This window comes from Chlorocebus sabaeus, chromosome 16 (genome assembly GCF_047675955.1).
Source record: "Chlorocebus sabaeus isolate Y175 chromosome 16, mChlSab1.0.hap1, whole genome shotgun sequence".
Taxonomy (NCBI): domain Eukaryota; kingdom Metazoa; phylum Chordata; class Mammalia; order Primates; family Cercopithecidae; genus Chlorocebus; species Chlorocebus sabaeus.
In genome coordinates this window covers 73,960,797-73,986,544 of record NC_132919.1, presented here as the reverse complement: position 1 = coordinate 73,986,544, position 25,748 = coordinate 73,960,797, and the positions used below count along the sequence as shown (strand labels likewise).

At 51.3% G+C, this 25,748-nt stretch overlaps 1 protein-coding gene across 5 annotated transcripts in view; it reads right to left on the bottom strand.

Annotated features, from left to right (window-relative positions):
* Positions 1 to 12,328: 12,328 nt before the first annotated feature.
* Positions 12,329 to 25,748, bottom strand: part of CDK5RAP3 (CDK5 regulatory subunit associated protein 3) — a 174,434-nt gene continuing 161,014 nt past the window's right edge. The window contains exons 2-16 of one of the 5 annotated variants that reach the window (XM_037993240.2): positions 23,280 to 23,311; positions 23,025 to 23,070; positions 20,457 to 20,588; positions 20,076 to 20,176; positions 19,665 to 19,713; positions 18,754 to 18,932; positions 18,412 to 18,551; positions 18,050 to 18,194; positions 17,242 to 17,352; positions 16,150 to 16,228; positions 15,138 to 15,226; positions 13,278 to 13,483; positions 12,740 to 12,911; positions 12,615 to 12,637; positions 12,329 to 12,487 (exon numbers count right to left, since the gene is read on the bottom strand). In XM_037993240.2, coding sequence (XP_037849168.2) covers positions 12,340 to 12,487; positions 12,615 to 12,637; positions 12,740 to 12,911; positions 13,278 to 13,483; positions 15,138 to 15,226; positions 16,150 to 16,228; positions 17,242 to 17,352; positions 18,050 to 18,194; positions 18,412 to 18,551; positions 18,754 to 18,932; positions 19,665 to 19,713; positions 20,076 to 20,176; positions 20,457 to 20,588; positions 23,025 to 23,070; positions 23,280 to 23,285 — 1,626 coding nt within the window. In that variant the 5' untranslated portion in view covers positions 23,286 to 23,311 and the 3' untranslated portion in view covers positions 12,329 to 12,339. Of the gene's footprint in view, positions 12,638 to 12,739; positions 12,912 to 13,277; positions 13,484 to 15,137; positions 15,227 to 16,149; positions 16,229 to 17,241; positions 17,353 to 18,049; positions 18,195 to 18,411; positions 18,552 to 18,753; positions 18,933 to 19,664; positions 19,714 to 20,075; positions 20,177 to 20,413; positions 20,589 to 21,909; positions 21,973 to 23,024; positions 23,071 to 23,279; positions 23,312 to 23,709; positions 23,806 to 25,748 lie in introns of those variants that run through there. The other 4 variants (XM_008012975.3, XM_008012978.3, XM_008012976.3 and 1 more) reach the window with 4 other exon arrangements.

Sequence of the window (25,748 nt, the reverse complement as noted above, 5' to 3'; positions counted from 1 at the left end):
CAGACAGGGCAGCAGACCCCCGCTGCAGCCTCTGAGTCCTCCCTGCATGTGGAGGGCTGCTTCTCTCCTCCCGTCAGGACAGCGTGGAAACGTCTGCAGTCATGAGAACTGCAATCAGGATTCAAGGCCCATAATTCAGCAGTGATCAGATGTAGGGGAGGTGCCGGGACAGTTATATTAATAACTGTGCCATTAAAAACAAGCAAGCGATGTTCTCATAAAGCATGTGTTGGTTGGGGTAGTTAGGTTTGTTTGTTTATTTATTTATTTCCCTTCAGGAGTGAACAGGGCCACACAGAGGGAGACCATTAAATTATCTCTTGAAATGATTCTGGTAATAAGTTGGGCAGGTTAGAAGAGCTGTCGGCAGCTCTCGCCAGACCTCCTCTGACCTTTCGAAACTCCTGTCTTTCACTTGGCCTTGTTTTATATGGGGCCAATTACTCCCTTCTGGGTTAGCTGTGTTTAGAGTTGCTATTTACATGGACAAAATGTGAATTTTTTTTCATCAGACAAGCAAGTCAGAGTGATCGTATATTATTTCTTGCCAGGAATCAGAACATGCTGTGTAACGTGGAAAAGAGGGGGAACCTGTAGGGACAGGGGCTTTACATATTTGTAATATGAAACGTTCTGGAAAATCCGCAGAGACCCAATAATAATAAATCAATAATAATAATAATAATAACATTTATATAGTGGCAGTGAAGGGCCAAGTTCCCTTTTGAGCATGTTTCATGTGTTAACATGTTTGATTTTCATAATAACCCTACATAGTTCAGTTCCAGCCACTCTGACTTCCCAGCCTGGGTTCCCATCCACTATCCTGCCTTGACTCTTCTTCTCTGGGGACGGTGACTTCTCTATCTTTAATGGTCTGAGATGGGGATGCCCTAGACTCAATGAAGCAGATGAATTTTTGAAGCCTGAGAACTTCCTGCCTAATAGTGTCACAGCTATGGGACCCTGAGTGCCTATTAGGAGCCACGCATGGTGCAAAGAAACGTGTTATGTGCATTATCTCACTCCAGCCTTAACCTTGTGATTTTTTTTTTTTTTTTTTTTTTTTTTGAGACGGAGTCTCGCTCTGTCGCCCAGCCTGGAGTACAGTGGCCAGATCTCAGCTCACTGCAAGCTCCGCCTCCCGGGTTCACACCATTCTCCTGCCTCAGCCTCCCGAGTAGCTGGGACTACAGGCGCCCACCACCTCACCCGGCTAGTTTTTTGTATTTTTTAGTAGAGACGGGGTTTCACCGGGTTAGCCAGGATGGTCTCGATCTCCTGACCTTGTGATCCGCCCGTCTCGGCCTCCCAAAGTGCTGGGATTACAGGCTTGAGCCACCGCGCCCGGCCAACCTTGTGATGTTGACTCTGCAGATGAGCCTATCAAGGCCCAGAAGCGTCTCAAGCCACATTGTAGCAAAGCAAATACCAGATTCAAATCCGGGGCTGACTCTGCAGGCCCAGATGCCCTATGCAGTTTCTCCCATTTCCCATGCCAGGATTTTGTTTTTATTTATTTATCTTTTTTCGAGATGGAATCTTGATCTGTTGCCCAGGCTGGAGTGCAGTGGTATGATCTCTGCTTACGGCAACCTCTGCCTCCCAGGTTCAAGTAATTCACCTGCCTTAGCCTTCCAAGTAGCTGGGATTACAGGTGTGCGCCACCACACCTGGCTAATTTTTGTATTTTTAGTAGAGACAAGGTTTCACCATGCTGGCCAGGCAGGTCTTGAACTCCTGACCTCATGATCTGCCCGCCTCAGCCTTCCGAAGTGCTGGATTACAGTCGTGAGCCACCACACCGGGCCAGGATTTTATTATTCTAATACTCTGGACTCAGATTTGACCAAGCCCCAGTGCAGGGTGTTTAACTCATTTCTAAGATGCCTGGATCCCCAAGGGTGAGGTCCTAGGCCAGGGGACCCAGCCTGAGATAGGCACAGACAGGGAGGCACAGGGAGTCATTTAATTTTACATTAAAAGAGAGGGTCCCCTCCTCCTCGCCCCTCCCCCTGCCCCCTGCCTGGGCTCCCTTCCAATCACATCAGAGACCCCAGAGGGGGCTTGACCTCTGTCCTCGGGGGAGGTCAGCCGGGGTGACCCTGCCTGTGTGCAGGATCCCGTGAGAGAGGCCCAGCTGCAGGCCCCCGAGGGCTGGAAGCGCACCCCACCCGGAAACAGACCGGGGTCACAGAGGGCGGCCCAGGCTGAAGGGGCTTCCCTGGCCCTTTGTGAGCCAACGGGCAGGGGGAGATTCGTTCCACAGGCAGCCCCTGTGTCTCCAGAGAAAGGGGCTATTATGGTGCAACTAAAAATACAGGGCACAGCCCACCCCACCTCCCCTTTTATCGCCATGGAGATGGGGGGAGGTCTCTGGGAGAGATGAAGGGAGCAAAAGAGGGAGGGAGAGTGAAAGGCAGGTGGAAACAGGGAAGGAGCAGGGAGGGGGTGAAGTGAAAGGGGGAGAGGGGAAGCCAGCAGAGCTCCCGCCTGCCTTTTTCAACCAGAGACGCTGGTGGGATCTCTCAGCTTCATCTCTCATTCTTTCCTTTCCACATCCTGCCTGCTGGATCACAGACACTGCCTGGGGGCTACCAGGGCAAAGAAGGGTTTGCCCACTACCCTGCAGCTGGCCCTGTGACCTTTGAGGGTGAGGGGTCCGACCATCTGGGATTAAATTGCAAGATGGCCACATGGAAGGCAGCTGGTGAACAGCTGCTAGGCCTCGTCCAGCCTCTGGACATACCAAGTGCCCAAATCATTAACTCAGAGTCATCTGACCCAACCTTCCACTCTCAGAAGTGTCCCCATCAGATATTGATCCAATGTCAGCCTAAGGTCTTCAGTGATGTGACTTTCCCACCTGTGCTCTTGCAGGGCACTTTTGGTTGTCAGAAAGGGCTTCCTTCTATCAGGTGGAAATCCATCTCCCTGTTACCTCCACAGGTGGGCTCTAGTTCTGCCCTCTGAGGCTGCACAGTGGAATAAAGTAGGGATTTAATGTCATAGAAAGAAAACATAAAAGCCCGACCCTTCTTGGCATAAAATATTTGAAGAAAGCTGCTGAGAAGATAACTCAGTTGGGAAAAACACATAGTCTGTAGTTTAAAAATATCCAAAGCTGGCCGGGCGCGGTGGCTCAAGCCTGTAATCCCAGCACTTTGGGAGGCCGAGACGGGTGGATCACGAGGTCAGGAGATCGAGACCATCCTGGCTAACACGATGAAACCCCGTCTCTACTAAAAAAATACAAAAAACTAGCCGGGCGATGTGGCGGGCGCCTGTAGTCCCCGCTACTCGGGAGGCTGAGGCGGGAGAATGGTGTGAACCCGGGAGGCGGAGCTTGCAGTGAGCTGAGATCCGGCCACTGCACTCCAGCCTGGGCGACAGAGCGAGACTCCATCTCAAAAAAAAAAAAAAAAAAAAAAATATCCAAAGCTAAGTGAAAGAGTGAAAGTCCTGGGGTGAAAAGTGATTCTGGACACTGGACACTGGGTGGGCAAAAGACAGGACATCTTAAGATGCCAGGCTTCCTGGTGCTGCACTGCCCTGATGTCAACACAGAAGTTGATGAGGCCAGGCTCGGTGGCTCATGCCTGTAATCCCAGCACTTTGGGAGGCCAAGGCGGGTGGATCACCTGAAGTTAGGAGTTCAAGACCAACTTGGCCAACATGGAGAAACCCCGTCTCTACTAAAAACCCAAAAATTGGCCGGGCATGGGGGCACATGCATGTAGTCCTAGCTACTCGGGAGGCTAAGGCAGGAGAATTGCTTGAACCCAGGAGGTGGAGGTTGCAGCGACAGAGCAAGACTCTGTCTCAACAGAAAAAAAAAAAAAAAGATTCAGAGATGATGACTGGGCTCCTCCAATTGGCAAGGTCATAAGTTCCAGCCTACACTCTAGGTAGCCCACCTGTAAAGTCAGGTCAGTTTCTGGCACCCCAAAGACCTTTGAATAGCAAGGTGGGTCGGTTACAAGGCTGCATGCAGCAAGAAGAAAGGAAGTGGGAAAGAGGCAAACTCCACTGTGGAAGAAAATTCAGACTCTGGTTAACTTTTTATTCCTCCTCCCCGTCCTACCAGCTGGGGTGGCCTGCCTGGGAACCAGACTTCTGAGGTGGGCATTCAGAACAGGTGTGGTTTAGGTGCATGAGGAGTCAGACAAGCTGAGAGTTGTGGTTGCATTTACCAAAGACTACATCCTGTGGTCAAGAACAGTCGTTTCAAAATGCCAGTCATCCACAACATTAGAGAAGGCCCTGATTCTTGCATCTATAGAGAGAAAAGGGAGATAAGTCCATGGTCCCTATTTGAACCATGCCAAAGCCCAGGCTGTCAAGAAGGCAGGCATACCTGCTGTTGCCTCTTCCCACTCAACACTGGGGCTTCTGCCCAAATGCTGGTGTCCAGATTGTATTTATGACTGTTTTAAGAAGGAGTGACAGAGCCTTTTAATATCCCTGACAGCCTAGGATGTTTTAATAGATGGTGGAGCTGGGCTTCGGGAGTTAAGAAAAGAGAGCAGAGTTGTTGAGCAAGCTGTCAGGGCTGGTTTCTATGGCAGACCTACTGATCGACTCCACGACAGAATAAAATACGGGGCCGTGTCTCTCCTCGGCCCCATCAGGTTGACAGACAGTCTGTCACCATTGTATGTCATCTTTCACCTCCTAATCGCTCAAGCTTAGGGGAAATCCGTGTTTAACGGGGAAGCTCTGCAGGATTTCCTCCCCAACCTGCCTCCTGAACGGCAGGCCTCTATTTCATCCTCCCGGGGCTCCTCTGGGCATTCTCCAGTTTTCTGGATTTCAAACAGAACTCTTCTAGCTACAGGACCCTGCCTCTGTTGTTGCTGTTTGTTAGAGGTGATTACAGGTCTCATAGGACGGCTCGATATTCTGCAAAAGCAGAATGGATAGTGATGATGGTGGTACAGCACTGTGAATGTCATTGAACTAGACACTCAAAAAAGATTAAAATGATACCTTTTATGCTACGCATGTCTTACCTCAAAACCAAAACCAAAACCCAAGACGGATAAGGAATGAAGAGAGCTGCCTTGGCTCTTTGATCCCTTGTATGTTGTGTGCTCCAGGGTGTGTGCCTGTAACCCGTGTGGCCAGCGCAGGGCCATTCCCAGTGCCTCCCCTTCCAGAAGCACACTCAGCTCCCCAACCTCCTGCTTCCTCACCTCCCTGGTTAATAGGTCTCAAGGTCATTTTTGGAGTCGAACATCTGGAGGCTCCTTAAACACACTTTTCCAGCACCAGACTTGGGGCTGGTCTGACCAGCAACTCAGTTTGTGGCTAAAGTGGCTTTAGCCACACCCTTGGCATGTTCTGGCACGTGAGGTCTAAGAAATTCTCCCAGGGTTTTTTTGTGTGTGTATGTATGTGTATGTGTGGGCGGGGGGAAGGATGGCAGCAAATTCAAGGGATCACTTGGACTTTTTTTTTTTTTTTTGTATTTTTAGTAGAGATGGGGTTTCACCATGTTGGCCAGGCTGGTCTCAAACTCCTGACCTCAAGTGATCCACCCACCTTGGCCTCCCAAAGTGCTGGGATTACAGGTGTGAGCCACTGTGCCTGGCTTCCATGTTACTTTTTTTTTTTTTTTTTTTTTGACTCAGGGTCTCTGTCGCCCATGTTGGAGAGCAGTGGTGTGATCTTGGCTCACTGCAGCCTCTGCCTCCTGGACTCAGGTGATCCTCCCACCTCAGCGTCCATAGTAGCTGGGACTACAGACGCGGGCCACCAAGTCCGGCTAATTTTTTGTATTTTTTGTAGAGACGGGGTTTTGCTATGTCGCCCAGGTTGGTCTCGAACTCCTGGGCTAATCAGTCCACCTGCCTCAGCTTCCCAAAGTGCTGGGATTACAGAAGTGAGCCACCGTGCCCAACCTGACTTTACTTTTTCTTGAATGACAGGCAGAACTGTCTTCTGAAAGACAGAAGTTGTTACTTCTTTCCTTGCGCTTTAAGGTTAGTTGTGCTGGGTCTGTCCTCAGGGATTTGGGGTTCTCCTCCTTTCTACCAGGGTTGAGGGGCAGTGCGGATGCTCCTCGGTCCTCGTCCCCAGCTGCAGACGCAACTACCTCTCTCCAACCTCACTGGCCCAGGGCTCTGCGTTCAAGTCCTCTGCCAGGAGAGAGTTAAGGGCTTGGGTTTAATTTGCGCGTTAATCACAGTTAAAAGAAGTAATGAGCGTCTCCCCAAAGCCTGGGTGTTTCTCTGCAGATTAAGCAGCAATCTGCATAGCCCCTTTATTCACTCCCACCTTCCCCTGTGGGGCGGCTTGTCCTTTCAGACACAGCCAAGCGCAGCCAGTGGCGGGAGCGGTTTGACAAATGGCTTTGCCATGCGCGCGGTTTGGGAGAGAGGGAGGGAGGGGAACGCTGGGAGGGAGAGGGCAGCTCCCGACAGTAATGGATAGCTGGGGCGTTACATAGTGCAGAACTTTTTATTAGATACACAGGAGAAGTTTAAATATTCAAACTGGTTTTCTTTGAAGCCTGGGGAATGAGAGGAGGGTGGCAGGCTGGCTAAGTAAGAGTTTACTCAGGGCCAATTTACTCAGAGAGGCCCTGGCGGTCACCAGGGAGGAAGGGCATCTGGAGGACACAGGCAGATCCAGGTCAGCTGGTGCCCCCGGGCTCTATACTCCTGCAGCAGCCTTGATCCCCTCCTGCTGGGCTCAGGCTCTGCCAGGCGGGACAGCTACGCTGGACGCAGCTCCTCGGGCCTGATTGCTCAGGGGGCAGAACGGCTTGCTCAAAGTCCAGCAGATGGTGGCATTCAGACAGGGGAGGAGGCCCCAGCTTTGATAGCAAACCTGGGTCTATGAAGCAATGATATCTCCAAACAGATGGGACAACAGCCCTCTACTTTCCTCTCCAGAAATGTCCTCAACCAAGCAGGGAAAAAGGAGAGATGAGGCCCAGAAATGATCCTCGGGGTAGACAGGCACTCTGCACAGGCTGGTCTCGAACTCCTGGACTCAAGTGATCCTCCCGCCTCGGCCTCCCAAAGTGCTGGGATTACAGGCATGAGCCACCCCACCTGGCCATCAGTCCATTTAAAAAGCTGACTTAACCCCAATTTTCTTCCCAAACTTCTTGTGCTTTGCGGGACTCTTCCTTTGTGTTAACTTGTAAGCCACATGATCATAATATGTCAGAGGTCAAAGTCATTTTAGAGAGCATTAAGACAAAGTTCAGAGAAGCTAAAGTTTGATACTCCAAGAGAGACACAAATGTGGTCAAGACACCATTCCTGCCCTCAAGCAGCTCAGTGGGCAGGCACTTCAGGAAGGCATATAACACAATCACTAAGTGCTCTCCCCTCCTAAGGACACCTGCATGGGGCTGCACGGTGCTGCTGAGAGACGGAGTGACTAATTCTGCAGGGACAGCTGGAGATGTCCACAGAGATGCGTCTGGGCCTCATCTGAGTCAGGGGTCAAGATGCTTTGTAGGGAGCCGAGTAAAGGGTGGGGCCTTGAGGACACATGTGGATTTGGTGTCTTGGGCGGGTAGCCCAGGCTGAAAAGGCTGGTGGAGGTCCAATTACGCAGGGCTCGGTGGCTGCTATTCTAGGAATTTGGGGCACTATAGAGCCTGGGGGTTTCGAAGCAGGGAAATGACTAGGGCGAAAAGGCCCAGAGCAACACAGAAAGGGTGGATTAGAAAGAGCAGCCAGCAGAGCCCAGGACACCACTGATGAAACCGTCAGGAAATAGAGAGAGATGCAGTGTGGGTGTGGACAATGGCTTTGATCTGGGACATGTTGGAATATGCGTCACCAGAACACGACTTTCTTTTTTTTGTTGTTGTTGAGATGGAGTCTTGCTCTGTCACCCAGGCTGGAGTGCAGTGGTGAGATCTCGGCTCACTGCAACCTCTGCCTCTGGGTTCAGGTGATTCTCCTGACGAGCAGCTGGGACTACAGATGCGCGTCACCACATCCAGGTAATTTTTGCATTTTTAGTAGAGACAGGGTTTCACTGTATTGGCCAGGCCGGTCTCGAGCTACTGACCTTGTGATCCACCTGCCTTAGCCTCCCATAGTGCTGGGATTACAGGCGTGAGCCACCGCGCCTGGTCTGGAACACAACTTTCAAACCTCAGCCAAGGGTATTTCCACCCCACCGCCCTCTCACAACAGCTAATCTGAGTCTTACTGTGACAGGCACTGTTTTGTTTTTGTTTGACATGGAGTTTTGCTCTTGTTGCCTAGGCTGGAGTGCAGTGGCACGATCTCGGCTCACTGCAACCTCCACCTCCCAGGTTCAAGCGATTCTCCTGTTTCAGCGTCCTGAATAGCTGGGATTACAGGTGCCTGCCACTACGCCAGCTATTTTTGGTGTTTTTAGTGGAGACGGGGTTTCACCGTGTTGGCCAGGCTGGTCTCGAACTCCTGATCTCAGGTGATCTGCCTGCCCTGGCCTGCCAAAGTGCTGGGATTACAGGCGTGAGCCACCATGCCCAGCCTCCAGGCATTGTTCTAAGTGGTGTGCATGCTCACCACAGCTTCCTACCCAAGGTCTTCGTCATTTTACAGGTGAAGGAAATGAGGCAGAGAGGTCCAGCAACTTGTCTAAGATCACACAGGGAGTAAGTACAGAGACAGGATTTGGCCCAGGCAGTCCAGATCTCAAGAACATGCTAATCACCACCACACTGTATTGCGTGTTTGTCTTCCTATCACTTTTACTAGATTTTGTATGTGCATGTACAGGAGTTGGGAAAGAGATCAAACAAGTGGCAATTAGATTAAATAGGCCCGATGAGGTGGCTCACACCTGTAATCCCAGCACTTTGGGAAGCTGAGGCAGGAGGATCCTTTGAGGCCAGGAGTTTGAGATCAGCCTGGACAACATAATGAGACCCTGTCTCTATTAAAAAATAAGCTTAGACAGCCGGGCGCAGTGGCTCACGCCTGTAATCCCAGCACTTTAGGAGGCTGAGGTGGGCGGATCATGAGGTCAGGAGTTCAAGACCAGCTTGACCAATATGGTGAAACCCCATCTCTACTAAGATACAAAAATTAGCCAGGCATGGTGGCAGGTGCCTGTAATCTCAGCTACTCGGGAGGCTGAGGTGATAGCTTAAACCTGGGCAGCAGAGGGTGCAGTGAGCTGAGATCACACCACTCCACTCCAGCCTGGGTGACAGAGTGAGACTCTATCTCAAAAATAAATACATAAATAAAATAAGTTTAGGCCAGGCATGGTGGTTCACGCCTGTAATACCTGCACTTTGGGAGGCCAAGGTGGGTGGATCACCTGAGGTCAGGAGTTCGAGACCAGCCTGGCCAACATTGTGAAACCCAGTCTCTACTGCACCTGTAATCCCAGCTACTTGGGAGGCTGAGGCAGGAGAATTGCTTGAACCTGGGAGGCAAGGGTTGCAGTGAGCCGAGATCGCGCCAGGGTACTCCAGCCTAGGTGACGAGTGAAACTGTCTCAAAAATAATAAGTTCTAAAAAAAGATGAAATAAAAATCATTAACAGGACAGGTAGGAGCGTATGAAAAGGCAGAGAAGAGCCTTGGGACCTGGGTTTCTGGGAAGAAACTGTACACAACATCTGGGAAATTAATGGTGGTTGGGAGGTGCATGTGAGGAGCTCCAGCAAGTTTGGCTCCTGCTCCCAAAGGCTGGGGATGTGCCTTTCTTTTGTCCTCAACTCCAGGCCAGGTCTCCAGAGCAGGTTAATTCTTTAAATGGGTGGGGAGATGTTCGCTCTGAATAATGCAGCTTGTTCCCTGCTCTGAACTGGCAATAGGAAAGGAGTTCTAGATGTGCCAGACTCCCCACAATCCTGGCAGGCCCTTAGAGGGGCACAGGGGGTGGACCGCTGGGACCCAGATGAACGAGCCTCAGCACTCCACTTATCCCATGTTCACAGTCAGCCACTGCAGGCTGCAGTGCAAAGGGATCCCACTTTTGTGGTCTATAAAGAGCAGCACACCGGAGAGGACACGGTAGGGCTGATGCAGGAAGAGAGGCAGTGTTTGGGCAGAGAGGCAGTGAGTGGGGCTGAGCTGTGGCTGGATTTAGCAAGCAGAGAATTTTAGAAAGGTGACTCGCTGCTTCCTTATCTGAAGCTGGGTGAGGTGTCTTAGCCAAGTAGTGAGAGGCGTTGCCTTAAATCCTCTCTGGAAAGAGGTGGGATAAAAGTCAACACAAAAGTATAGTGTGCTCTTGGCCGTATAATTCACACCAAACTAAGGATTCTGAGGGTGTAATCTTGGTGCACCGCTTCCCTCTTTCCCTGAATTGTTTTTAGCAACGCTGAAAACCTGACTGCTTGAAACTTGGTCTTAAGCTCCCCTAAAGCCCCTCACCTCTGGGATGGAGAGTCCTCATCATGGTTTCCCAAACCAAAAATAAGAGCTCACACGTGTCCAGCAAGAGCCTCCTCCGCACCAGGCAGCATTCTAAGAGCTCTGCATATCTTAACTCATTCTGTCCCTACAACGACTTCTGAGGGCATTCTGAGATTCACAAGCAGGAACCCAAATACAACCAGTGAAGCTCAGGGAAGTCGGAGGCAGACCTGAAAGACACAGAGCTGCTCTTGCCCAGGGAGAACCAGCCAGGTGGGCCCCTTCGGTGTCTTCGGCATGGCCAAGAGGGCTGGGCCTAGGAAGCAGGCAGGGGCAAAGGAAAGGGAGGCTGAAGGTTCTGGAGAACAAACCCAATGTTATCGGGTTAAAGGCTTTTATGAAACCACTTGCCTTAGCCTAAGGATCAGGGTGGGCCTTGATGTCACCTTTTAAGCAGTCACCTAGTATCTCTGATCCAGAACAGTCATCTAACCACACTGCTTACCAAGGGGGCCAAAATCGGCTGAGAAAACTCTAAACCCACTTCCCTTCCTGGGAAAATAGCCAAACCTCGGTGAGTACTACTTCCTCTTGCCAACCTTAGGCGGGGCTGGGAAAGCAGGTCAGGTGCTCATCTGCAAGGGCAGGGGCAGAAGCTTTGGAGGCCTGAACCCGGTCTGCCACGGTCACCTGCTCCACAGGGCTTCTCCCTAAAGCTCCACTGCTGTAAGCAAGGGAGTCTGCATAACAGCTGGTGACTGGGCAAGGGACATTAGAGTGGGCAAGGGTAGCATGCCTCAGTGAACTGACTGCTACTGCAAGAGGCCGGCCAGATGGCCAACAGAGCCAGCGCGGAACAGGTGGGGCAGGAGCTAGCAGGCATTCTCCCAGAGGGAGAGGGACCAAGAGCAGCAGGCAGTTCCCTAGGCCAAGAGCCTCCCTCCTGAGCTCTGAGGCCAGAGTGCAGTCCACTCATCTCTTCTAGACCCTGCTAGTCTGCGGAGTCTTACCTCCACGTTCAACACCAGTATTTTTCCTTTTTCAATTCCTGGACTTCTCATTTCGGCCCCGATCCCCCAAAAGGAGGTGACCAGGCAAAGATTGGGGGGAAGTGGTGGGTTGACATTAATTGATAGGAACGGCTTCGAGCAGTTCATGCTGCCTTATCTCTCTCTCCTTTGGATAGCGTGTGTCCGCCGGAGTCCGCGGGGTCGGTGATTAATAGGGGCCATCACTCACTGTCCAGGGCGGCTGAAAGGCAGCAGGGAGGGGGCGGCCCTCCCCAGAACTGAGATAACAAGCAGCAGGAATAATGAGTGGTGTCACTCCACTTTTCATTTTGATGGAAAGTCATTACGGGAGTCAACGCCAGCGACAAAGAGCCATGAATCAACTGCTCTGCTATGAAATTAAAATCGAATTGCCGGCCACCCCCAACCCCTACCCTTCCTGGGAAATGGGGATGGGTAGGTGGCTTGGGAGAGGGCTGCTACTCTGGGGTGGGCTCTATCCGATCACAGAGCGGGCAGTTATGGGCAGGAAGTGGACAGGCAGCCAGGGAAGGTGACAGCTCCTGTCTCCACCTTGTTTATCGGACCCTTCCTCCCCATACCGCATTTTCCCTCTGCCTGGAGGTAAGCTGTGATTAAAAAGAAAATACAGCTTTGCCGGCTCCAACAAGGCTTCTGCTTGACTGCTCCCCCTGGGCTTCTGGCCTGAGTTGGGGAGCCTGGGCCTGGTCATGGAAAGGGGCCCACACACAGCCATCCCAGAGCCCCCTGCTGAACCATTTGTAGGTCTGGGGTCCTCCTTATCACCAGAAGCAAACAGGAAAAGTCCTCAACTTGGGGATCCACAGTGACAGCTGATGGCCCGGGAAGCCCACAGGATCAAGAACCCCACAAAAACGGGTGTGGAGCCTCAACTGCAGGCTCAGAGAAGCAGCATAAGGAACTGTCAGTACTGAAGCAAGAGTTTTTTTTCCTCTTTTATTAAGTCTGCTATACTAACTAGAAGGAGAAGCTGTGGTTTTTGCCTGACAGGCCACAGGGCCAATCACCACAGCTTCTTGTAGAGAACATGAAGAATGCCAAGATCACCATCAGGTACCGCTTCCTTCCTGTGGCTTTCCATCTTCCAGTGGGCCTGATCGTTTGCCTTGAAGGGCCTCAAAACATCAGCCCTGGCTATCATCTTCAGCCCAAAGGCTGAGAAGATGGGCAGGCAAGAACAAAGAAGGTGTCACAGAGAGGTTCCCATTAGGTTCACAGGGCGCCCGCTGTACCTCTTGGAGATGTCAGCTTCAATCTGAAATAGTGATACCAAGTGGGCGGAAGCAGGGGTGTTCAGGGCCTCGCTCTGCACAGATTGGGAGTCCTCCCACCGGCAGGCCTCCCTTTCCCATCTCACCAGCTTCTGCAGCTCCTTGCTCTTCTCCAGCAGCAGGTCCAGCTTAGGCTCCAGAGCCGCCTGCTCCCCAAGTGCCTCCTGCTGCTTCTGCACCATCAGCTCTTTCTTCAAAGCCAGCAGCTGGGACTGCTTCAGCTTTTGCTGGAGAAATTCAGTCACTCGGTCCACATACCTGTGCAGGGCACTCAGGTGAGTGCTGGGGTAGCTGTGCACCCTGAGCATTCCCATTCAGCTGCTGGGGAGGTGAGAGGCTCGGAAACCAAACCCCCAATTGGCCGCTTACCCTCATATCCTTAAACCCTTTCCTTCCTTTTAAGGAAAACCCACTCCCAGTTCCCCTGTCCTACTCAGGAAGCAAGCAGATTCTTCCGTATATATCAAACCACCCCCTCTTGCCCCAAAGAGAACCCCTATCCCCAGTGGATGGCAACGGCCAGGAGGCAGGGACGGGGTCTAAGGGGTCGTGGAACAAGAGGAGGAATACAAGGAGGCAGAGTTGCTCAAGATGGCAGAGCCTTGCATCAAGGGGAAGCCAGACCTTGGTGAGGCCAGGATCATAAACAGGTGTTGCAGCTGAAGATTGGTGAGCTTGCCTATCAGATTATCCAGCACTGACACCATGGTAACCATCTTCTCTTTGGTCTGGCCCTGCAGGATGGCCGGAGCCAGCTGGAACTGGCTCACAGACAGGACGTCTGCCTCCTCACTCAACTCCACTGCTCTCTGGGCTAAGAAGATCTCAAGCTGAGGACAGAAGAAAAATTGGTTCAGGCTGTACATGATGGCTCACACTTGCTATTCTAGCACTGTGGAAGGCCGAGGCGGGAGGATCACGTGAGGCCAGAATTTCAAGACCAGCCTGGGAAATAGTGAGACCCTGTCTCTACAGAAATTTTAAAAATTAGCCAAACATGGTAATGCATGCCTGTAATCCCAGCTACTCAGGAGGCTGAGGCAGGAGGATCACTTGAGCCCAGGAGTTCGAGGTTATAGCGAGCTATGATTGCTCCACTGCACTCGACTGGGCGACAGAGAAACTCTTTTTTAAAAAAAAGGAAGAAAGAAAAAAGATAAATTGGTTCAAACTGAGAAAAGAACTCAGAATCTAAGCTCTTAGACTACTCGAAATGCAAAAATGAGACATGAGGGCTAGACTCTGGGTAAGGTGGGGTTATTTCCTCTGAACACTGTAAGCACTCGGAGAGACTACTGTCACCCTTCAGTCCCCCACTCCTTTCTCAGCCTAACCCCGGACCTCTGTCCTTTCTCCCAGCCTGGGATCAGATAACTGAGAATACAGAGACTCAAAGGGTTCTCTCCGCCCAGGGAAGGTATTTATTTTGTCTCCATGGGAGGAATGAGATTCAGGGAACAGAAATACATGTTTGAGAAGCACCGGATTAAGGCAAGGCTGAAAAGAATACAAGAGCCAGTCACATTATCTTATCAATCCTATTCTGCCATTAAAACTTGACAGATATCTTTTGTCCTCTTCCCTGGAAGCCGGGAGGAGCCTCTGGGCAGAAAGAGGAGGGAACTGGGTGAGGACAGAACTTTCAGGAGGCTCTCTGAACCAGCAGGCTACTGGGAAGGGAGCAGATACAGAGATTAACAAAGACAGGACCCCATCCTCCCAGCCCTACAACAAAGGTCCAAGAACGCTGGCTCCTTACGCTGGGCTGCTCAACACCTCAGCCACAGGGATCGTGCTTAAATGCAAATGAGATCATGTTCCTAACCTGCCTGAAACCTCCAACAGCTTCCCAGTTCACTAAGAGGCAAACCAAAGTTCAGATGCTGTTTTTCTGAGCTCTTCTACTACCCACCAGCTCTCCCTCCTCAACCACACTAGCCTCCATGTTGCTGGTCAACTGTGCAAGCCCTGCTCCCACCTTGAGACCTCTGCAGTTGCTCTCTCTGCCTGGGAAGCCCTTCTGCCAGACATCTGCATGGTTCTCTCTGCACCGCCTGCAGTCTTGATTACAGGTCACCTTCTCAATGAGGCCTTCCCTGACCACCAGATACAAAACTATAGCCCTTCCCAACATCTCGTCATCCTTCCCTGCTTTCTTTTTCTCTGTGGCACTTAGTACCATCTAGCATCCTGCAAATTTTATTTATCTTCTTCCAGTCTGCATTCCCCATTAGAATATAAGCTCCATGAGGTCAAGGACTTTAACTGTCTTATTCACCACCTAAGTTCTGGTGCCAGGTGCCTAGGAGGTACCTGAGAAGTAACTGGATGAACGGGAGGCATCTAATATGTGAGGTTCCTGCTGCAGGACACAGGAAGCACTCACACCCTTCACACAAACAGGAGGGTCAGGTCAGGCATCCGGAGTGAGACCACCTGTGCTGGTGCCATGCCTCCCCCTGCATCTCCCAGAGATGACAGTACCTCCATGAGCTCATCAAGGAACTGATTCCGGGTCTCAGTGTACTCAAGAAGTGTCAGAGCATCTGGGCCCCTGGCAACACCTTCTGGAGCTGCCAGGAAGAGAGACAGAGAAGTGATAAAGGATCAGAGGACTGGAGAAGGAAAAGACCCTCAAGTTTGAGAAGCCCTGGAGGATCAATACGGACAGACTCACTGCGCTAAAGCCACTTCCTGTTCCAATCCAAGGGAGAAGGGTACCTTGTCCCAGGTGTCTCAGCTCTAATCAGGTACCACTTTTCAACCCCCAGCCTGAGAGAAGGACTAGAGCTGGGTTCAGAGGGGTAGAAAGGCCGGCTCTCTGTTCTGGTGGACGGTAGGAAGTAAAGTTTCATCCTGCACCGCCCTCTAGTGGCTCAGACACCACTACATTTTCTCGGCTGCTGGGGCGGGGGTCACGTCACACTCCAGTGCCCCCGACCCCCCTAGCACCCTCCTACCATAACAGCTGGCCCACATTTGGTCTCTAAAAGATTGAGAGTTTCTAAGCTCTCAACTTTTAAGAACCTCTCTTGGGCCAGGCGCAGTGGCTCACACCTGTAATACCAGCATTTGGGAGGCCAAGGCGGGAGGATCACCTGAGGTCAGGAGTTTGAGACCAGCCTGACCAACATGGAGAAACCCTGTCTCTACTAAAAAAATATAAAATTAGCCGGGTATGGTGGTGTATGCCTGTAATCCCAGCTACTTCAGAGGCTGAGGCAGGAGAATTGCTTGAACCCAGGAGGTGGAGGTTGTGGTGAGCTGATATGCCATTGCACTCCAGCCTGGGCAACAAGAGTGAAACTCTGTCTCAAAAAAAAAAAGAAAGAACCTCTCTTGGTCCCCCTCAACTCACATCCTCATCAAGGTTTTGAGAAACAGTTAAACGTGCGAGAAGCTTCATCTTAGTGCTGCATTTTTTTTCTGTTTCTAGACACCTGGGGGCCCTTGAGCACCCCACTTTTGCCAGGGCTGCAGGGGATACTGCACTTACCCTGGGTTCCTGCTTCCAGCACTGTGATCTGCAAAGCAACAGCATCGTCACCCCAGTCTATCCCATCACCTCCAGGGTCCTGGAAGGAGAGCAAAGAACCACAGCAATGGTGGGAGAATTTTCTTGAGCCAAGGAGCCAGAATAAACCAAAGCCCTTCATGAGGTCAATGGCTGCATGCTCCAACTCTATTAAGGACTTGCAGCCCTGAGTTAGGTGGCAAAGATGGCAGTAGGGCCCATCATCCCTGCTCTGTAGTGTTCCCACCTGCCTATACTCCTACATCCTGCACCAGACACCAGGCAGGAAAAAGGACACCAAAATTTAACTCTGACATGGGCTGGGTGCGGTGGCTCATGCCTGTAATCCCAGCACCTCGGGAGGCCAAGGCAGGTGGATCACCTGAGGTCAGGAGTTACCAGCATGGCCAACATGGCGAAACCCCGACTCTATCAAAAATACAAAAATTAGCCGGGCGCGGTGGCTCACGCCTATAATCCTAGCACTTTGGGAGGCTGAGGTGGGTGGATCATGAGGTCAGGAGATCGAGACCATCGTGGCCAACATGGTGAAACCCCGTCACTACTAAAAATACAAAAAAATTAGCAGGGTGTGGTGGCGGGCGCCTGTAGTCCCAGCTACTCAGGAGGCTGAGGCAGGAGAATGGCGTGAACCTGGGAGGCAGAGCTTATAGTGAGCCGAGATCGCACCACTGCACTCCAGCCTAGGTGACAGAGTGAGACACTGTCTCAAAAAACAAACAAACAAAATACAAAAATTAGCAGGGTGTGATGGTGGGCGCCTATAATCCTAGCTACTTGGGAGGCTAAGGCAGGAGAATCACTCGAACCTGGGAGGCGGAAGTTGCAGTGAGCCGAGATTGCGCCACTGCACTCCAGCCTGAGGGGCAGAATGAGACTGCCTCAAAAAACAAAACAAAACCCTGACATGTAAGGTGTGAAACTCTGCCTCCCTTGGACTATACCTGGTCTTAGAGCTATGAACTTCAAGTGATGCCTTTACAGACACAAATGACACTTTTCTGATGGTTAGAGTAGTAATCAGAGAGAGACAGACTGAGAAGGCCTCCTCACCTTTGAATCTGATTCCAGGAAGACGCCCCAGTCAATTCCAGCAGCCTCGGCAGAGATGCCAGAGTCAGTCCCCTCAGACACTGCCTCTACCCCAAAGTCGCCCCAGTCAATCTGGAAAGGGAAAGAGAGTGTTAGCTCATGGAAGATGGATTTAAAAAGGGCCAGGCGTGGTGGTTCATGCCTATAACCCCAGCACTTTGGCAGGCCGAGGAGAGCGGATTGTTTGAGCCCAGGAGTTTCAGACCAGCCTGGGCAATATGGCAAAACCCTATCCCTACAAAGATGTTAATAAAAAATTAGCTAGGAGTGGTGGTACATGACTGTAATCCCAGCTTCTTGGGAGGCTGACTTGGGAGGATCGCTTGAGGCTGAGACGCAGAGGTTGCAGTCAGCTGAGATCATGCCACAGGACTCCAGCCTGGGCAACAGAGCAAGGCCCAGTCTCCAAAATAAATTAATTAAAAAAGGAGGGTGGGGCTGCCTTCCCAAAGGCCTCAGCTGCTTCTGTAGAGAGCACACTGTTCAAATGCAGTGGCCTCTAAGCTCCCCCAAAGAAAGCCCATCTTCAGAGAGCTCACATGATGGAGGCTCCCAGTTCAAAGTGAACCATCTTGCAAAACCTCTGTGGCACTCACTCACCTATACTCAGAAAAATAAAGGAGTAGGTTCTCCTGGGCCCTTCTACCTACAGTCATTCTCATACAAATCCCCTTTCTTCCCTCTGGGTCTTGGGTTGGGCTGTTGGGGGTGGGGAGGGGACAAGCAGCTCCCACTACACTCCCACAGCTCATCACAAGGCCCATCTTACCGCGTCCTCTGCTATCTGCTCAGGAAGTTCCTCGAGGTGGGGTCGCTCCACCACAGAGGGCTCTGTCCCCGTCCTCCACTCATACACCGTTGAGTTTCCCCGCTTCTGCACGAACCGCAGCATTGGCAACACCTCCTCTGTGGGGCTTCAACAGAGCACACAACTGACTCTCCTGCAGACCATGCATGAGGCCAACACTGGCTTTTGGCCTGGGCCACATGGTCAAATGGACAAGGCCCCCACAGGTTCAGGTGTGTAAAAAGAGTTCAAATGTTATATGGGAAAAAGACAATTGGAGAAGGGACATGAGCTGGGGAACACAGGCAAAGCACGCCCACCAGGAGAAGCTGAGGCCTCTTTACCTGTCACACACAAACCCCACAGAGGCCTGGTACACGTCGATGGCTTCCCCCAGGGACTGCTGAGCCGCTGCCCCAATCTCAGCCAGCTGACTCGGCAGGTCCTTCACCAGGGCCAGCAGTTCTCCTCGGACATTTTCGCCCTACAGAGGGGAGAAGATGGGGAGTGAGACAGAAGTGGTGAGAGGTGGAGTCCAACAGATTGAAGAAAATATCCAAAGACTGAAGAAAAGTAAGACACTGGCCCAAAGGGGACACAACCAGGCTGAGGAGTCAGATGGGGTCAGAGGAAGACAAGCAGGGGCCCAGGTGTCCTCTGGCTGCGAAGAGGCTGCCGCTGCTCACCGTGATGCCATACTGCTTGCAGGAGTGGTAGAACTGCTCCCGCATCTCAGCAGCCCCTGCCTGGCACTCCTCCTCCTTGCGGCTGTATTCTTGCTGCAGCTGCTGGCACTTGGCAATCTGCTTCTTCAGTGACGGGATCTCATAGTTGACATTCCGAACCAGGAGGCTAGAGAGTTCCACTGAGAAGGGCCCAAGAAATTCAGCCCAGGACACCCCCCTATGAGGCAGGCAGGCTCCAGCATGCACACACCCCCTTTGTGGTAGTGAAGAGCATGAGGTCAGCTTCCCAGCCCCGCCTGTTCCCAGCTGTGGAGCCTAAGACAAGTTATTTAACCCCTCTAATCCAGCCCTCATCTGTAAAACAGCGACAATAACATTTATCACGAAGATGCAAGAGAGAATCCAGATGACACACCAAGCACAATTCCTTGCGTTTAGTAGATGCTCAGTAAATATTAGCCATCATTACTATTTATACTAAACCCAACCCAAACACAGTTAGTCCTTTAGTTGCTCTCTCTCAGGCACTTGATATTGCTCCCGGGAAAACCTGTGCCTCTTCTGTCTTGTGTAGAATGGGGGTGCGGGGGTGGGGGTGGGGGCAGCACACTCCCGCTTACCAAGAGGTGAGTGGTGGAGGACCCACACATGCCTGCTCGCTGAGGCACGGCAAATGCCCACTACCAGCCTGAACCTCTTCCTTCCCCCAGCACTCCACCCAGTGGAAAATCAATTTGTAGGTGGGAAAATCAATTCCATCAAAAACAATTGATTTTACCACCTACAAATAGGCAACATCTACACTCCAGTCTCTTCCCACTCACAGACTGTGCCTCCTATAAGCCTGGTATCTCAGAACTCTAAGTGGGCTTCCCCATGGATACCGGGGCTCCCAGGCTAGGCCACTTTACCTAAGTAGGTGTTGTCCTTCTCATACAGGGCTATAATCTCCTGCCAATCCTGAGTAAGAACAGAAAGACGATGTTAAGCCAGAAAAGCACTCAACAGCCACATCCCAGCTCAATCCCTAAACAGGGGAAGTTTTCCCAGCCTTCATGTTACATCAAACACAAACTCCTTGTCCTTTCAACTCTGCTGGCTGGACCACCCACTTTAAGAGTGCAGGCGATCCCTAAAGCAGTGGGTTTGAAAATTAAACTCAGGGATAGGATCCACTTTGGAATAAGCTATAGAGACAGCAAAAGTTCAGGGAATATTCTATGTAGGCATCTCCACTGGAGCCTCAGAGAGACAACACAGGCTATGACTCCTTGGACTGGATGTCCCCAGGCACATACTACCAGCCCTTGACCCACACTTGCCTTCATCCGCTGTGAAGAGTATCGGCCAAAAATATTTTTCGTGGAGGCCTCTGTGCCTTTGAGAAGGTCCACGATTTTTAGGCAGTGAAAGTAGTGAATGTCTAGAGAGCAAGAGACAGGATTTTGAGAACTAAAATACCTTTCTCACCTACTCTGGGCACTGCAGGTGGCTGATTCATGTATAATATACTGCCAGTAACTTTAGTGTGTAGCTTTTCCTTTCATCATATCATAGTGGAAGAAGCCAGCATCTATACCTCAAATAAAAATCGCTCCCTCTCTAAAGGCCAGCCCTGGTGTCTACATAACAAGGCAGTAGCTCAGCTGATACATACTACCTCAGCAATGACGGGACTCCAGTGACAGCCCCTAAGCACTCACAGGACCCAGACAGCAGCTGGGCGATCTCTTCGCTCTCTGGCATGTCCTGGATGGCAGCATTGATCTTCTCTCGGATCATCAGCACCAGACTCTGCCATTTCAGGCTGCAGTGCCTTCTGTCCACCAGCCAATCTACGTGAGAAGCACCCAAATTGGAGTATTCCCATCCACATCACCAAAATTCCTTCACTAATGGGAGTGAAATACACTGAAAATAGTCTAAAAGTTGTCTTTACATTGATTAATAAAGTATGGGGTTCTGGAAAGATGGGAATAAAGACAAGCCCAAAGAGATGCCTGGGGCTATACAGGCTCTGACAATCTGACTTCATTAGCAGTGTGATTTTTATAGAGCAATTGCCTCAACACAGGCATAACACAAAGTTTCAATTGGTCCTGACATGAAAGTGCCACTTTTGACCATTCTCAATTCCCCATAATATTTTTGCTTCTATGGGTAATTATATCTTTCTTCCTGACAGAGGATGCTGCTGCTCAACTTCCATTTCCTCAGGGCTGGGATTAACCATGACAATGGAAAATGCAAGATGGTTATGCCAAGTACCGGATGAATGAACAGTTGCAAAGCCTCTAATACCTACAGGGCTCTAAGGACTAGATAACATGACTCTATTGTGAACAGTGAAGTACCACCCTGTACCTGTGAATACCAATGGGACTGACCTCTCAAAGTCTGGGCCCAGATTTGTGGCTTCAGAGCCATGCATATTTCCTCAGTGAGAGCTAAGAGCTGAGCTTTGTGGTCAGATGGTCCTGGGTTCTAGTTACTGTTATCAAGTTTCTTGAGCAAGTCTACTATTCTGTGCCTCAGTTTTCCCACATGTAAAATGGGGAATAATAAGACACTGACTAGAAAGGGGAATGCAGGTAAAACACTGAACAGTGTGCCTAAGGCATGGCAAGAACTCAAAAAATCATAGTGATCATTTTTATCATGTTAAGTGCCTAAAACGGCACCTGGTACAAAACAAACCCTCAATGAATGGTGGTCATTTTATTGGTCCTTTTCATGACCAAGAACAAGCTCACACAGCAAGACTGCACATGGGCTGAAGGGCCAGTACAAATCTGAAGGGAGGCTAAAGAAGCCCCTCATGGCCACCAAGTAGGACAGACTAAATGGCCCCACAGAGTGGTAAATTCAGAACCTGTACTCTGCCAACCAGTCAAACACTGGGGTCCCACACTAGTATCAGTTATACTCCCTCTGCTATATTCCTGTAAAGTTTTCAGAAAGAAAAATTATGTTGATGTCACAGAACTAGAAGCAATGGACTGGGGTAGTCAAACAGACACCATCTTAAGGACAAGACTGGCATCAAATCCATGAATCTAATAAGCATTTTAAAATGTCAGGAGCTGTGTGATCAGACGAAGAGGCCTTCCCTGATTATGAACTGGGGAGGAAGCATGCAGGCCCCATACAGACAACCTGGAGATGGCCTGGACACTAAAAGGTCTTCATTTCCAACTGGGTCTTAGGTCTCTCTTCCTCCTAAAATCAAGTGGGAGGTGAAAGATTTTTAAATGAGGGGTGTTGTTTTTTTTTTTCTGGCCTAATGCAAAGGGCATGGACAATGGGTCAGACAGACTTAAGTTCCAAATGTGCCACTTAGTGGTTGACTGTTTTTTTGTTTTTTGTTTTTTGAGACGGAATCTCGCTGTGTCGCTCGGGCTGGAGTGCAGTGGCCGGATCTCAGCTCACTGCAAGCTCCATCCACCTCCCAGGTTTAGGCCATTGTCCTGCCTCAGCCTCCCGAGTAGCTGGGACTATAGGCGACCGCCACCTCGCCCGGCTAGTTTTTTGTATTTTTTAGTAGAGACGGGGTTTCACCGTGTTAGCCAGGATGGTCTTGATCTCCTGACCTCGTGATCCGCCCGTCTCGGCCTCCCAAAGTGCTGGGATTACAGGCTTGAGCCACCGCGCCCGGCCGGTTGACTGTTTTTTGTTTTATTTTTGAGATGGAGTTTCGCTCTTGTTGCCCAGGCTGGAGCGCAATGGTGAGATCTCGGCTCACCGCAACATCTGCCTCCTGGATTCAAGCGATTCTCCCGCCTCAGCCTCCCGAGTAGCTGGGATTACAGGCATGTGCCACCAAGTCCGGCTAATTTTGTGTTTGTGTGTGTGTGTATTTTTAGTCATGGAGACATGGAGACAAGGTTTCTCCACGTTGGTCAGGCTGGTCTCGAACTCCCGACCTCAGGTGATTCGCCAGCCTCGGCCTCCCAAAGTGCTGGGATTACAGGCATGAGCCACCGCGCCCGGCCGTGGTTGACTGTTTTTAAAGCGAGTCATTTATCCTGTCCCTGAATGATAGATAACATATGTTATTAAAGGAGAAAACACAGGTCAAACAGACTCTACATATGGTTCCTTCCGGCTGCTCTCAGGGAAGCAGGTCTGGCCACACGTGGGGCGTAGAACGAAGCCAGTGGTCAGCACCTCAACCCCGGCTTTCAGGCGTCAGAGCTCCCAGCTGTTGGACACAGGGGGCAACGAACAGGCCTCCCCCCGACAGCCAGCTAAGCGGTGGCGCCCCCTCCTACCGAGCAGCTTGCTGGTCTGGATGTCGATGGGCACGTGCTGATGGTCCTGGAGGGAAACACGGTGGGGAGGGGGGCGTGAGCGCGGACAGAGGACGAGCCACTCGCGCGCTCATTTCACGGTCCCAACCACCACCCTGCAGGGCCAGAACAAGGCCAGAGCGATGGGCTGGGTTGAGCCGCGCCCGGAGGGAGACCGGGGACATAGGTTAGGGGTCCGCGGCCAGTCCCCAGCACACCCAGCTCCTGTCCCCACACCTCCATCTTTCCTCCACTTCCGCTTCAGGCCGAAGTCTGGCCCGCCCCCCCCCCCCCCACCAATCCAGTGGCGTTATGGCCGAGCTTCAGTTTAGACACAAACGGGCTTCCTTCGGCCACGTCGCCGCCTTCCGTACAGCCAATCAGGGTATACGCTCCACTCAGGCCTCCAGCCCCGCCCACCCCAAGGCTCCGAAAGGCTGAGCTCGGGAGGGGCGGGAGAATGGAGACAGCCAATCGGAGGCGCGAGGCGGGCTCACGGCCGGGGACTGGCGGGGGTGCGCTGCAGCGGCCGTGCGATTGCGGCAGGCGGCGCCCGAGAGCCCAGTTTGGCAACTGCTTCCCCTGGAGGGCACTGGGTCCTCTCCGTGCGGATTGAGGTGTCTGCTGGCGGGGTCCTAGCGCCGATCTGGGAGGCCGTTGCAAATGCCTTCTTCCCTTCTTGCGTCACTTTACCATCCAGAGCAGTGTACAGGTCTCTTGTGGCACTTGTCATGCTTTGCCTTCTCATTAAGTTTCTCGAATAGACATGGTTGAGCACCTGCAACGTGTTGGGCGATTAGGGCAGGGAAGGGGAAGGAGGAGGATCAGTGAGACGTCCCAAAGAGAACACCTACATGGAGTCTAAACGAACAGCTAAGATAGCTGGGTGATGTGGGAAGAGGAGTTTTAGATGGAGGAGACTACAGAGACACAGCTTAGGTGGCCACAAACTGCAAGAGGGGTGCAAGCAACAACAGGCAAGCTGGACGGGCAACGTAATTTGTGAGGTCCAGTGCAAAATGGAAATGCATGGTCCCTTGTTACAAAACGAAAAATTTCAAGATGAAGTCGACTCTGCGGGCAGGCCCGAGTGGCTAGAGGAGAGGCTGTAAAGGTGGAAAGGTCATATCAAAGGGAGCCTCATTAAGGAACCTGGACTTCATCCCTTCAGACAGAGGAATCACAGAAGGGGTTTGAGGCAGGGAGGAACCTGTACAGATAGGCTGCTGGGATGATGAATGCATGGGAGATAAGACTGGGGGCAGGGAGGCTGGAAGGAGGTTGTTATCGAGGGATTATAGCCTGAGCTGGGACACAAGGTATAGGGAGGAAGGGGAAGGGCTGGATCTGAGGAATATTTAGGAGGAAAATGGATAGGACTTGGCAATATGATTGGCTGTTTAGGTGGAGGAGAGCGACACCAAGGATGACACCTAGGTGATTAGGTGGAAGCCACCACCTGAGACAGGAATGCAGGATGCTGAGCAGGTGTTGGGGAGGAGGGGGTCTAGCTTTGAACCTGGTCTGGCAATGCTGAGATACCCCCAGATGGAAAGTGTGCAGAAGGCACTTGCGTCTATAATTTTGGAGTTCAAAGGAGTTGTCGGGGCTTGAGATACAGCTTGGAGAGTCACAAGCTGGCTAATCTGTGGTCTGAATGGTGGCTGAAGCTAAGGGAGAGTTTGAGATTGGCCAAGAAGTGGGTAGGGTAAGGAGGGAGGGTGGGCTGAGGCCAGATTCCCCAGGATCTCACAAAGCTGGGTATGCCATTTCTTTTTTTTTTTTTTTGAGACGGAGTCTTGCTCTGTCGCAGGGACTGGAGTGCAGTGACACTATCTCGGCTCACTGCAAGCTCTGCCTCCTGGGTTCACGCCATTCTCCTGCCTCAGCCTCCCGAGTAGCTGGGACTATAGGTGCCCACCACCACGCCCGGCTAATTTTGTTTTTGTATTTTTAGTAGAGACGGGGTTTCACCGTGTTAGCCAGGATGGTCTCGACCTCGTGATCCACCCACCTCGGCGTCCCAAAGTGCTGGGATTACAGGCATGAGCCACTGTGCCCGGCCCTGAGTGTGCCATTTCTAAATATTCCTTCCCCAGCTCCTGCTCACCACAGCACAACACTTGAGGCTTAGTAAATTTTTGATTGAAATGCATAGTGTGATACAGCAGCAGGAAGATCTAGATTCTGCTCAGTGAGGTCTTGGAGCATTTCTATACCCTATCTGATAGCCACAGTTTCCCCACATGGAGATAACAGCTATCCTATTTCAGGGTATTTCTGTTTAGAGGCATAAATAAACACACTAATAACTCATGACAGTTTACAACATACTGTAGATATATTTCTCATGCTTTGTAAACTCTCCCTATATGAAATATCATATATGGGCCAGGCGTGGAGGCTCACGCCTGTAATCCCAGCACTTTTGGGAGGCCAAGACAGGCAGATCACCCAAGGTCAGGAATTTGAGACCAGCTTGATCAACATGGTGAAATCCCATCTCTAAAACAAACAAACAAACAAACGAACAAAAACCACGCCAGGCACGGTAGCTCATGCCTGTAATCCCAGCACTTTAGGAGGCTGAGGTGGGTGGATCACGAGGTCAGGAGTTCGAGACCAGCCTGATCAACATGGTGAAACCCCGTCTTTACTAAAAATACAAAAATTAGCTGGGTGTGGTGGCGTATGCCTGTAATCCCA